This window comes from Falco cherrug, chromosome 3 (assembly GCF_023634085.1).
Source record: "Falco cherrug isolate bFalChe1 chromosome 3, bFalChe1.pri, whole genome shotgun sequence".
Classification (NCBI taxonomy): Eukaryota; Metazoa; Chordata; class Aves; order Falconiformes; family Falconidae; genus Falco; species Falco cherrug.
Window position 1 is genome coordinate 109,158,285 of NC_073699.1, and position 12,795 is coordinate 109,171,079.

General features: G+C 46.7%; 1 protein-coding gene across 3 annotated transcripts in view; it reads left to right on the forward strand.

Moving 5' to 3' along the window:
• Positions 1-6,241, forward strand: part of DVL1 (dishevelled segment polarity protein 1) — a 104,701-nt gene extending 98,460 nt beyond the window's left edge. For 2 of the 3 annotated variants that reach the window (XM_055706036.1, XM_055706037.1), the window contains exon 15: positions 1,556-6,241. In XM_055706036.1, coding sequence (XP_055562011.1) covers positions 1,556-1,974 — 419 coding nt within the window. In that variant the 3' untranslated portion in view covers positions 1,975-6,241. The remainder of the gene's footprint in view (positions 1-1,555) is intronic. The other variant, XM_055706038.1, reaches the window with a different exon arrangement.
• Positions 6,242-12,795: the final 6,554 nt, after the last annotated feature.

Consider the following 12,795-nt stretch of genomic DNA (forward strand, 5'->3'; position numbering starts at 1 on the left):
CTTACAGAGATGCTTCTGGGAGATCATCTCTGTGTTGTTCTTTAGAACAGTCAACCTGCTAACAAATAAGTTTCACCTCACTTATTTGTTTTTTACAAGATTGCTAGGAAACATTTGAAATGACAGCTCAGGGAGCACCTTACCTCTTCAAAAAGATTCACCTTAGTGAATCTTTGTAGTATTTGGTGGAGGTAGCTGATGCTACGTTAAGATGTCTATACACGGATGGAAGAAAACTGAGGCATGAAGCAGGACAGTTTATCCCAGAGCAGAGGAGAGCTGATAAGGGGTTACAGTCAGCAAATACCACTTCAGAGCCCCAGGCTCAGAGTATTGACTTCAAGTCTGGTGATTTCGTATTGTGTTTTCCATCTGTGCCCAGCTTTTCTTGCACGCTGCAGGGGAATCTCGCCTTGCCACTGTACGCACTGTGCCACCAGACATACAGTCTTGTTTTCCTGTCTCTTCTATCAGCCTGCTCTAAACATCAGCCGGAGCAGACAGGTGGTGATGATCATCTGTAGTTCAAGAAAGGAGCAGCTCAGAATCGTTCTGGTTTTCCCATTTCAGTGGCCCCAGTGACTCAGTGGCTCGTTCAGACTCAAAAGCTGTCCCCTGTTCAGCTGGCTGGGGATCCTTTTTGAGAAGGCAGTGCACAAAGATGACATGAACTTCATGAGAAGTGGTTTGGTTTGCTGGGGCTTTTAAAAGAATAATTAACTTGGAAATGTCTCCTGACATCATCCTAGCCTATCTCACAGTAAGAGTATGACCTTCAACTTTCATGTAAAGTGAGGTTTAGTATGTTGTATGTATGTATGAAGTTGTATGTAACAACAAGTCAGCTTACACGCCAGCAGCCGTCCTTTGTTTTTCTGAGTTGATTTAGTGGCTTCTGCTGGGAGCATCCTGCATGTTACTGATTCACTGTAGAGCAGTTCAACAAATGACTGTTTTTTGACGAATTCTTCAACACTGGAACACTGTAGTGATGGATTCTAAAAGAATCTACCCACTGAAGCCAGGAAAAGGACATCTGTTAACCTCAGGTGATGTGGCCCTGGCTGCGAGTATGCCCAGTGTGACCAAGGATGGTAGAGAAGGCAAATGAGTTTCTTTTTGAAATATTTTTGCCGATAGAAGATAGCAGAGACAATTCCAATTGGATTGAACCTCGCTTGCTTGAGTCAAAACCCAAGTGCCTGCTTTCTTCCTTCGGTTTTTGCATCCCCCCTCTCCAGCCGGCGCGGTGGCGGTGGCAGAGGTGGCTTTCAGCCGGTGTTTTTAGGCTAGCTGCTGCTTTCACTGTGCAAGCCCTAAGGTGTCTCCGTGTACCTGTGCATGGCACAACCTTGTCCGCTTTGTTGGACCGACCGTCATTGCTAAATCCCATAAGCCACCATCAGCACGTTCAGGCCCGGTTTTGTCATCGCCGTTGCCATTACAATGGTCATACCGGGCTCTGTGGGTTTCGGTAGGAGCTGAGCGGGGAGCCAGCCGGGGAGCTGAGCTAATTCTGCTTTTCTGTGTGTCCTTTTTCCCTGGGGGGCTTTAGGAAGCAAAAGCAGCAGCTCGAACCGAAGCAACAGCGAGAACAGCAGGAGAGCTCTTGGCAGAGAGAAGGACCGCAAGTCAGCCGGCAGCGGCAGCGAGTCTGACCACACCGCCCGCAGCGGGGGCGGCACCGGCGGGGGGCGGCGGGAGAGGCCGGTCAGCCAGCTCAGCCACCGGAGCCACGGCTCTGCCACCCACAGCGAGAGAAGCCACCACAGCCACCATTCGTACGGGCCGCCGGGCGTCCCACCCCTTTACAATCTCCCCAAGTTGGGCTCCAAAGTCTACGGGACCAGCGGCCCCCCCGGAGGACCCCCGGTGAGGGAACTGAGCTCCGTTCCTCCGGAGCTGACAGGGAGCCGGCAGTCCTTCCAGAAGGCTATGGGCAACCCTTGTGAATTCTTTGTCGACATCATGTGAGAAGAAGTGCCTTCAGACTCTGCTCGGGGAAGGGCTGGGCGCGGGGGGGACTGGGCTGGGGGTGGGTGGGCAAATCTGGTCATTGTCAAACACTTAATGGAAGAAACTTGGCTGTCTTGCATGTCACACCTGCCTGGTTTGCGATTGTGTTGCCGAAAATTCCACAAAACAAAACAAAAAACACACACACACACAAAACCCAACCATAAAAATGAACAAAAAAATAATTCTTCTGGGATTGTTAAATGTCAGCAAATCGATGGCATCTTTTCTTTACCCTCCCTCACCCCCCACCCCCTCCTTGTTTTTGATTATGAATGGCTGGTGTATATTCACATCTTAACGAGCTTTGGTAATTGTGGCACCTACTTCAATGCAATTAGTGTATCTTTTGGGCTGACTCAAGGACTATTATTTCACACGACTTCTAAATTTCCAGTAATGCATAGTAGCACTTTTATTGTTCCCTGCTTTTTCTCTGACAAGGAAAAGATGCTCGTTGGCTGGTACCCGTGATACTGCCTCGTAAGGCTGTTTTGGGATGCATCAGTCAGACCTGCAGGTGTACGGACAACGTGTGCTTGGGAAGGAGCAGGCTCAAACCGATTCCTGGCAGAAGGCAAAAAGTTGTGACCACCTTCTGCTGTCCAGGCAGTATGAATCAATCTTCCTTTCTTTCTCTCCCTCTCTCTCTTTTTTTTTTTTTTTTTTTTTGGGGGGGGGGATATTATTCTATCAGGAGAGTGCTGGAGTCTTGCTACTGTATGTGTTCATTGTGCAGAACATGTAAAGTTATTTCCTTTAGTATCATGGTAGTGACTTTGTAGTTGCAGTCCGTTCCTGGGCATTTCAGTCACATCCCTGCTGACAGATGTGTCTGTTTCTTCTGGTTATAATGCACAATTGCTTACAGGTTTTAAAAGTTATTTCCACAGAAATAGGACAATTGCCGCTATGATTCTGTTAGTGTAGCTGCAGCTTTTCCCTTTCGAAGGGGATATTTATCCCATTATAGCAGAGATGCAGGGCAATCCTGGCTCCTGCTGAGACATGGCTATTCATTTTGATCACTTCTTTTTCTGTTCTTAATTTCTGAGCATATCCCTCTTCTTTTTTTCTTTCTTTATTTTTTTTTTCTTTTGAAAGGCAAACCTGGAGATGTCTGATCCCAATTGCAGTGTTGCCCAAGGGTTCTGAACGCAGATGTTAGCAGAGAAGGGAGAGGGTGTTTGGAGAACAGTTCACAAATGGTACAAGGAATGAGTCTTTATTCCTGACGCTGAGTGAGACCCACACTAAAGCTCCTGCTGGGGAGCTTTGACTGAAGCAACTGCTGTTGTATATCCCCAGGATTGCATTACTGTGTATTTTTTGCTCCGAGGCTCTGGATGCTTGATAAATTATGTTCAGGAACGTTCACTGACGTTTAAGAAGCTTTTTTTAAAGGCACTGAGTGAGGGCATGGTTAAGAGCACACACACACTCTGTGAGGGTGGCTCATTTAATGGGAAGTAAGTGTTAAGCTGCAGTCGGTGGCATTGACCATGGGGCCATGCCTCGGTTAAATCTTCTTTGGTGAGATACCTGCTTCTGGCAGGTTTTAGGACAGGTGCTTTAAAATCAGTCTTTACTGTATATAAGCATTTTCTTCACTGGTAAGAAGCTTCTTGTTGTTATGTTCCATGCTTTATGGGTAGTGTGAATATCCAGTACGAATGTCAAAAGAGAACGTGTCTTTCCCACTAGATACGTGCAGTTTCATCTTCCTTTGTCCCTGAAAAATTACTCTTCAAACTGCCCGTTTTGCCTGTTGTTCATTCTGATCGATTTGTCACCACTACTTTTCTTATTCCAGGTCTGCGTGAAAACACATCCCTTTTACAAAAGTCAGAGTAACATTTTCAAATGTCTGTGTTAATACTTTCAAAAGGGAGCTGGGCATTTAGGACACTGTGTGTCGCTCAGACTAGGTACTGCAATTACTAGGCTTCTAAACTAGCTGAGGGGGTTTGGACAGTTTTCTATATAAAAAGAATCTCCCGAAAAAGCTACATGACATTTCTGAAAGCAGTGCTTTCGTCATAATCCATCTGATAGACTGGCATAGATTGCAGCGTTGGTGATGGCTTCTTCAAAAGATTAGCACTACCTAAAGCCTGACTGTGCCACAGTATCTTTTCTTATCCTTTCCTCCTCCCAGTAACACCACAAAGATGCTAACTAAACTCAGTAAACTATTTTGAGAGATTGACATTGAAAGCAATGAAATAAATCAGGGTGAAATAATTCTGTAATTCTGCTGTGTCTCCAGGAGACACTATTAAGGAGTCTGTGACTTTGCTGACAATCACTAGTGGTTCTACTTTTAAATGAATTTTAACTTTTCTGGTCTCTTATATATAACGATTTTTCTGACCCACTTTTGTCTTAAGGCAGAACTTACAGGGCTGGAGGAAAAGACTGTCATTCTAATAAGGTATTTCCAAAAGGGATTAAAGCCGGGGGCTGAGCTTTCACCCGTGGAAGAAACGTGTTTAATTTCCTTCTGTCTTTTCAAGAGTTGCAGTTTACACACCTGCTGGGTTGTTGTTTAGTTTTTTGTTGTTTTGTTGGTTTTTTTTGTCTTGTTGTTATGCTGTTGGCAGAAACTATTCTGTGTCTTGCTGGTCTTTGCTGCTATGTTGAAACGACTGTGTTATATACTTGCGTGTTTATGGGTATCCCTGGGAGGAGGCTGACGGTCCGTAACGTAGGGGTGGGAAAGGATTTGTCTGCTGAGGAAACTGAGCTGCTAAATCCAGCCTGCAGGAGCTTCATCCCCAAGCAGGCATCCCTTTCAGGCCGACGAGGAGCGCTCTGACTGTCCTGACGGCTGTGCGAGGGGCTTGATGCTGTAGAGCGCGTCCAACCTGCTGCTCACAAAGAGCAGCAGGAGAACGTACGTGACCCTTCTGTGAACGGTGCAATACGTCACGGCCACTGGGTGTAAACCAAAAGCTTCATTTCCCCGCCTTGCAGCGTACGGTGGAGGGGCTGGTTGCCTGAATGGCCGGTGAGGCCTGAAACATTGCTAGCTCTTTATTTTCAGAAGTGAACGACTACGGGAGGTTTCCCAGGTCCCATCCTTGGCTTTCAATGCATGTGCATGTGTCTTTGCAACAAGGGGGCCTGGGGGCCTCGCTGTGCGAGTTTCTCCTCTTGGGTACAGTACTACCTGCAGCAAGAAGTGCCACTGATGCCAACCGAGCTACGTACAACGGGGAGTACTGTGCCAGGTGGAAGAAAGCGGGAAGGCTGGAGTGCTGCAGAACTGTCTGTTTCTCTCACCAGGGCTTGAATTTTTCCTCTGATATTCATGTCCAGTAACGGGCACTGGCTGGGCTGTAGAATGCATGACCTGTGCCTCTAACGGCGGCGAGGTGGTGTGGCTTTGCTGCGTTAAGCATGGAAACAGCCTCGCAACGGGAGCCTGAAGTAGCTGATGGTTTTGTTCTGGAAGTGAGACTCTCCCCATCTGCCTGTGCTCCGCAGCTGAGCTTAACGTTCGTGCGTACCTGCTGACAGCTTTTAACAAGGACTAACAGCTGTGTTTGGAGGACCACCGAAAATTATGAGAAAACAGGGCAGGATGATGTCTCCAATCTGAAGGAGGTGGTATCTGTTAGGGTTGTGTACCCTCCCAGTGTATTAACTCTGAGGAGTAGGGGTTTTTGGCAAATAGTCTTAAAAGCACTGCTATTGTCTTTTACCTCCTGTTAATAAATCTACTTTTCGAAGGTAGCAGTCCCCTGGACACTTTATCCAAAGGTATATTGGATGGCAAGCAATGATGCACAGACATTGACTTTTAATATTGTTTTTGTTCTATTGAAATGGGCAGTCCCACCTGGAGGCTTGACGGCTCATGAGTTGATGTAATTGTTTTTGTTTTGCATTTAACTGGATTGTAATAAGATTGACTTAAAATTATTAATTCTAATCAGTGATTAGAAATACATGTAAAGAATTTTATGTACAGTAGAGGAACAAAGTTACATGATTTTAAATAATGAAAACCCAGACTATCACCTATTCTAGAATTGGTTCTACTCAAAGAGTGACCTCTTACTAGCATGGACTGCACTGTTCCCGTTAAATGTCTATTGCATAATTGAATTCTTTTTTGTAGATATTGTATTAAAACCCAAGTGTCTGTATAGTTAATATATAGCTGCTTATGTGTAAATGCTATTTTAAACACTAAAAAGCTTTTAATTTTATGTGATAACCGCAGTGTATGTCTTCAGTTCTTTGCACTACTGCATTATCTTTTATTCAGGAATGATGAAATATTGGTTGAATCTTACTTTCTTCTTCTTCTTCCCCCCCACCCCCTGCCACACTGAAGTTTTGTCCTTTTGACAGGAGAAGATTGTTCAGGAGCTGACAGGCAGCTGGGCGTTCTGTTCTGTGATTTAATGGTACTTCAGAAGCGCTTACAGTTCCAGATATGACAGGAATGCGGTAAAAGTTCCCCGCTAAAGTGGGGCACAGGTGATTAAAGTGCAGAGGCCTGGCTCTTCTGCGCAGGTTAATGAGACAAGACCCTGCCATTCATCAGAAGTGCTGTAGCTTTGAGCTAATGACTCATGTATTGGTGACGAAGCTGTGCTTTCCCCTTAAATTGCCCTCCCTCTTAATTACTGAGCTTCTCCCTCTTGCAGCCTGGCAGGAGTAGGTATGCAGGGAAGGCTGAAGGAAGTTTGTGGAAGTCAAAGACAGCAGGAGGGTACGTCCTGTTACAAGGACAGGAGCTGGAACAAGTTTTCCTGCCTGCAGACCCTGGAGATGAATCTGCCGGTAGAGCCCATCAATGTGTTCAGCTGTTTCACGGGAATATTCCCTTGTTCTGGACTCTGTGCACAAACTCCAGCAGAGGCGAGCTAGGCGCGTTAGGACACCGTTTTGCAGACTAACTGGTAAGCTTTAAACCACAGCAGATTTGTCATGCAACACAAGGACGCCCAGCCTCCCTGTCAGGTCTGAGTAGTTTACGTACAAGGAACAACCACAGCTTGATGAGGCAGGTTCCCTCATCTCAGCTGGTGGAGATCAAGCAGCAAAGGGAGAGAGAAAGTAATAGTTATTAAGGAGCCACCCACTGTAAACGGTGCGATTCTGCAGCAGATTTATAGAAAAACCTATGAGACAGCCTTGCAGAGTTTCCCCTGTTCTCCCTTTCAAACCATATTTGTTTACAGAGGACGCAAAATGGTCTAACCAGTATTCCCCCAGTGAAACGTATATTAAAAGATCAGAATTCTGGATGTGCTTTTGCAGCCTTTTTGCTGCAGGGGCTGACGGGCTGCAGCTGATCCAGCGTGAGCTGTCTGCAGGTGACTGGAATTGGTTGAACGATTAAGTTGGCTGCGTTTCCCTCCCTCCAAAGAGAAAACAGTTTCCCATGGCTCTGGCTCTGGTGCCAGAAAGAGAAGCAATAGAAGTAAATTCAATTTTAGTTTTTTTATTGCCTTCTCTATTTCTGAAATGATGATCAAAAGTTACTTAATGCTTCTCTGCTATGAACTGACAGCGCTGAAGTGAGGAGTACTGCTGAGATTATCAGGTGCAACAATATGCTGGTGAAGACTTGCTGCCATCTCCAGAAACAAGGACTTCCAGTCTTCAGGTCAGATTTTTGCTATCTTTAATTACACTGAGGAGTACTTTTGTCAAACGTCTCACATTATTTTTACTCAAGCATACGAGGAGAATTTTAGATACAGGTAGCTACAGAAATCGAGGATGGCTAGCTTTGCAGTGTACTGAAAAGCTCTTTGTTTTAAGAATAAAAATATTTTCTGGTTTAGATTGATTTGCAAGTGCTTTAATTGAGCTAAATTGGTGACTTAACTTCCAATACCACGTAGCGGATAGATGGAAAAACATTTAAATCTAATTTGGGAAATACAGTTGCTTGTCAGATTGGGTGGGGAAAAGAAAACATTTTAGTGATGTGACTTGGTATTTACTTGACACTGGTAGTGATGTGAAATAACGTGGAAGTTTTTCCATTTTCAGTTTTCGTGGTTTGCCACTGACAATTTTTTGCAGAAGGAGTGTAGAATAAAGATTGCTTGAAAGATAAAAAATTAACTGTGAACAGCCTTTACTGAAACATTCCTGGGTTTGCTTTGAGAAAGTACTTGTTCTTGGCTGGCTCCTTGATTTCAGTAACACGAAATCAGGTTTTTTTAAGAATTGGATTGGAGTCCAATTGTACTTTTATCAGGTTTAGGAAAGGATAAGTGTGATGGCATTGATTAGTAAGTGTTGGATCAAGTTGTATCCTTTGGTTTTGAACTGAAGGAGAGATACTGTCATCATTCCTTCATGATACAGCATGATAAAAGACAAATCTACTGTATTTCATCTGCACCATTAGGTAAAGTAACAGTAGAGTGGTAGCTGCCACTTCTCCCAACACGATGAGACACTAAGTGGCTAACGTTTGATAACAAGTATTGGCTGGTAGTTGGTAGCGCAGCGTACCTAATTTGCCACCTTATATTACATTAGTACACGTGGCAGCCTTTGTGGTACTTCAGTGGACACTGAGACACTGTTGGTCATTACAGTCCAAGATTCTGTCCATCTTTGCTTGGTGTCTGTACTGGGCTGGCTGGTTTCTCTCCAGCCTTTTGGAAGTACAGAGGTGTGTAATAATGAGTACAGAGGTGTAATAAATGTGTTTTCATGTTTATGACAAGAAGTATAATGTAGAACACGGTATTATAGTAAGGACCAAAAGTGCCAGACATCCCCACTAGCTCTGAAAATAGTTAAGACACAGAAGAGATTGTGCTGCTGGGACTCTGCGAGGCAGGGATAACGATCCTGCAGTCGTGACAATGAGCAAAGCAGACCCAGTTCATCAGCTTGTACCACCTGTGCACGTAGGTGCGTCAGGTTAGCCCTAGTAAGTCATAGTAAACACTTTGAAAAGATCTAGAAAACCTGGAGGAGTAAAGCAAGGCAAGAGCCACTTCTGTACAGTGGTGTTGTGAGGCTGGCAAACGCTTGGTGCTCCGCAGCGTGCTCACGGTGAAGCACGGCAGTGTGATCTCACCACCACGTGTGTTCTAAAAGTAACTGGCAGAAGGCACAGGGGTAGGAGCAGCAACGTAGCTTCTTCTGTCCTGGATTATAATCCTTCCATTATGCGGAGCCAGAAGTCTCAAAGGGCAAGGCGAAAAATAAAACACCGTAGGTGCGCTGGGATAGAGTCTGCTCGGGGTCTGCGGTTCTGAGCCGATTTTTGGAAGATTGAGATTTGTGGTGACCCCCTGAGCTGCAGAGTCAGCTTTGTCACGTGCTACGATCCCCCCGCTGGTTTTACAATGCCTTGAAGTTGGCAGGGGGGACCTGAAGGATGGAGGAATTTCCACACCTGCAAGAACAGATGGGACTAACACTTGTAGTTGAACTAGTCCTACTGGCTATAAAAAATGTTTTGGTGCAAACACATTCTGCCAGCAGGAGGAGGCTAAGGCTTTCTGCAGTTTTCCCGTGTTTGGAGAGCTGTCACAGTCGCTGCACGGAGCAGTAGGCCTGAAAAGCTCCAGATCATGTGATGCTGGCAGGTCCATTTGCCCTTCATCTACTGCCTGCCCTGTGTCCGGGTACCCAAGGTGCCTGTAGCTTTGGCACTCTGAGGAGCAAGGGGAAGGGGAAGCGCCGCACGAGTCGTGCTGCTCCAAGCCTCTGCCCTCATGGGTTTCATTTTCTGGCACCCTCAGGTTTCTGCAGCGGGTGCCACTACTGCTTTATCTGTGCTCTCAGCAGCAGCTTGTTCGTCAGATCCCGTAGCGTCCCGTCCTGCCCGCACAGCGACTTACCCTCTGTCTTCTGCTGGAGTTTTACTGCGAGAATGTGACGTGTTGTACTTCAAAGAGCTTGCGTGTCGTGTGCCTGCAGCGTCTGGAAGCGCTACCTGCTTATTTCACAGCAGGATGGTTCAGGAGCAGCTCTGAACAGTAAAGCGTTCTGCAGACGGGGACGGGCGTCTTCCCGCTGACGGGCAGAGTAAGGGACACGGGGGTCTTCCCTGCTGACAGTCGAAAGAATAAGGGACGTGGTGATGTCCCCGCTGGCAGTGGGGATGCGGGACACGGGGACCCCCAGCCCCCCCCCCCCCCCCCCCCCCCGCGGCGGGACCCCCGTCGCGCGGCGGCCAGGCGGCTGCTGTCCGTGGTGCTGCACCGCGCCCGCGGGGGGAGCCGCTTCGGGAGCGGGGACCCCCCTCCTTGGCCCCCCTCCTTGGCCCTTGCGGGAGCAGGGACGACAACCCCCTCCTTGGCCCCTGTGGGAGCGGAGACACCCCCCTCTCCACCTTGGCCCCTGTGGGAACAGGGACCCCCCACCGGGACACCAACCCACCCCCTCCTTGGCCCCTGTGGGAGCGGGGACCCCCCAACCCCCCCAGCCTCCCTGGCAGCAGGGACCCCCCCTCCCTGGGCTCTGCAGCCGGAGGGGGGAAGCTCCCACTCCCACCCGTGACACCCCCCCTGCCCAGCGGGAGGAACCTGACAGGTGGTGGATGATCTGGCCTCTCCGTGTGCTGCTGTCAGCTCCTACCTGGCAGCTGTTGGGGCTGAATCCAGGCACCGGTAGAGATACAACCCCTCGGAAGAGGGTTGGCAAGCTGTGTAACCTGGTCCTTCCACCATGGTCTGATCTGCAGGAATGACAGAAATGACGTCCAAATCAACTGGAAGAATAAATGGCCTCAAGCGTAAATGCCCAAGTGGCTGAGTAGTGAGTAAAGACAAACCTTGAAATGCTTTTGTAACACCTTACACAAGTCAACAGAAGTTTGTCTTCACCTGCAAAGCTCCTCAGTCCATTGCATGTCTGGTTGCTTTAAAGGTGGTCAGGTAGGTGCCTGTGTTTAAGTTAAGTGAGGTTTTGCTATTGACAGCAATAGGAGTTGAGTTCAAGTCATCTGCCCTGGTGATTCTACTAGTAGCATCTTTCTAAGTAGTACAAACTAAGTAGTTACCCCTGTCAGGTGGAGGCCACCAGCACACCCCTAAGTGTTAGCATGGTCCAGCTGGTGTGGTGACGTGGGTCAGTTCTCTCGCCTTCATGCGGGGGGGTGGGATGTGGGGGTGGGAGCTGAGCCTGCAGGGGAGGCAGGAACCTGGAGGGTGCTGTAGGTTTGGAGGAAATGCTCTGGTGATATATGTGTCTAGAGGGTCTATAGGTGCGCTTTTGTCACACGCAGCCCATCCAGATGCCATCAGTTACTGCTGTGCTGCAGAAGGGACCTGCTAAGGGCATGTTACGTGGTATTAACAAATCAGTTACAGCTGTGCAGAAGGTACCTACTAATTGCACGTCTCTTCCCTGCCTTTAGCCGCCTTCAGGCCCAGATTCGTGCCACTTTGAAGAGAGATGTCCAGTGTTGGGTGGAAGGGCCGATTCCCTTGCTGGGCAAGGTAAAGGTCGTTACAGGAATGGAAATAAGGGCGTTTTCTTGTGCCTTTGTTCAGGTTTGATTTGAGTAGTTCGTCTGTGCAGAAGGTCCTGCCTGGAGCGTGTGGCTGTTAGGCAGTGAGGAACATCTATCTGGTACAAGCAGGTGGACTGACAATTAGAGGTGATTTTTGCATCCACAAAAATAGGCTTGTGAAATCCATGATAGACGGTACTCCCCAGCGGCAAAGAGCTTGCAGCGTTTACCGAGGGTTATCGAACCTCCACGCTCAGCATTTCAGAGGATCAGCGTTTGTTCAGTAACCCATGATGAACACGAAGGGTTACAGATAAACTAGATATTAACTGGTTATAGTTAGTAAGTGCCTTTTGTGAGGGAGCTAGTCTGTGTTTTTCTTGTATGAGTATTTGTCACACCTTCTGAAACTGTCACCATTACCTGTTCCTGTAAATCCGTTGCTTAACAGGGCAAACCGGTAGCCTTTATGCACGTGAGAATTCTGCTTTTCAAGGAGCAGGAGCCATGTGGTACATGTATGCATACAGCTGAGAGAGATTTATTAAACTTCAAAGCCTTTGATTGATTTTGTCCCCTTTGCAGAACATCCCACTGGATCAGAAATGTTTCTCTCTGGTGATTTTTTTTGCATGTTTTTGGAGATGGGAGGAACGTTTGGCTGTGACTTTGGATAGTGTGATTTGCACTCTGTTCATTTCCATGGGTCTGGTCCTCATTTCCATGTTCTTTGCAAACACACGCTAATGAAATACAAATGAGTGAACTGAAATTTGAATGGGTGATATACTCTTCATATCATGCATACAGCTGCCTTTACGTATCAGAATGGTTTCTATGGATTTTGTGACAAAGTAGTCAAGAAAATTAAAACTGACGTTTTTCTCATAGAAAACATTACTTAACAGAAATGTAAACGTTGACTTTGGGAAGTTCAGCTTTTTGTTTCATGACAATGATATCTAAACTGAGTTTCCTACTGCAAAAGAAGCGTGAAATTATGATATTTCCATTATGATATCTCAACTGTTACTGTGTAATTTATCTGAAAAAACTCTCAGTTTTACTGAGATTCTGGCTTGAATCACTGCAGTTATTCTGACTTGGAGTGAAACGTGCAATCTCTTGAGAAATCAGAGTTCTTGCTTTTGTTTTGTTTCAGCACTTGATGATATACAAGAACCAGTTCTTAGTTAATATGGTGCAGCAGTGCACTGCTGGTGTCACGAACTAGAAGAGCGATGCTTGTCATCACAAGCTTTACTTAACGTTTCTATCTTTTAGTTTAGTGAAAATGGTCAGCCCTTCTTCATCCGAACGCAGTTGTT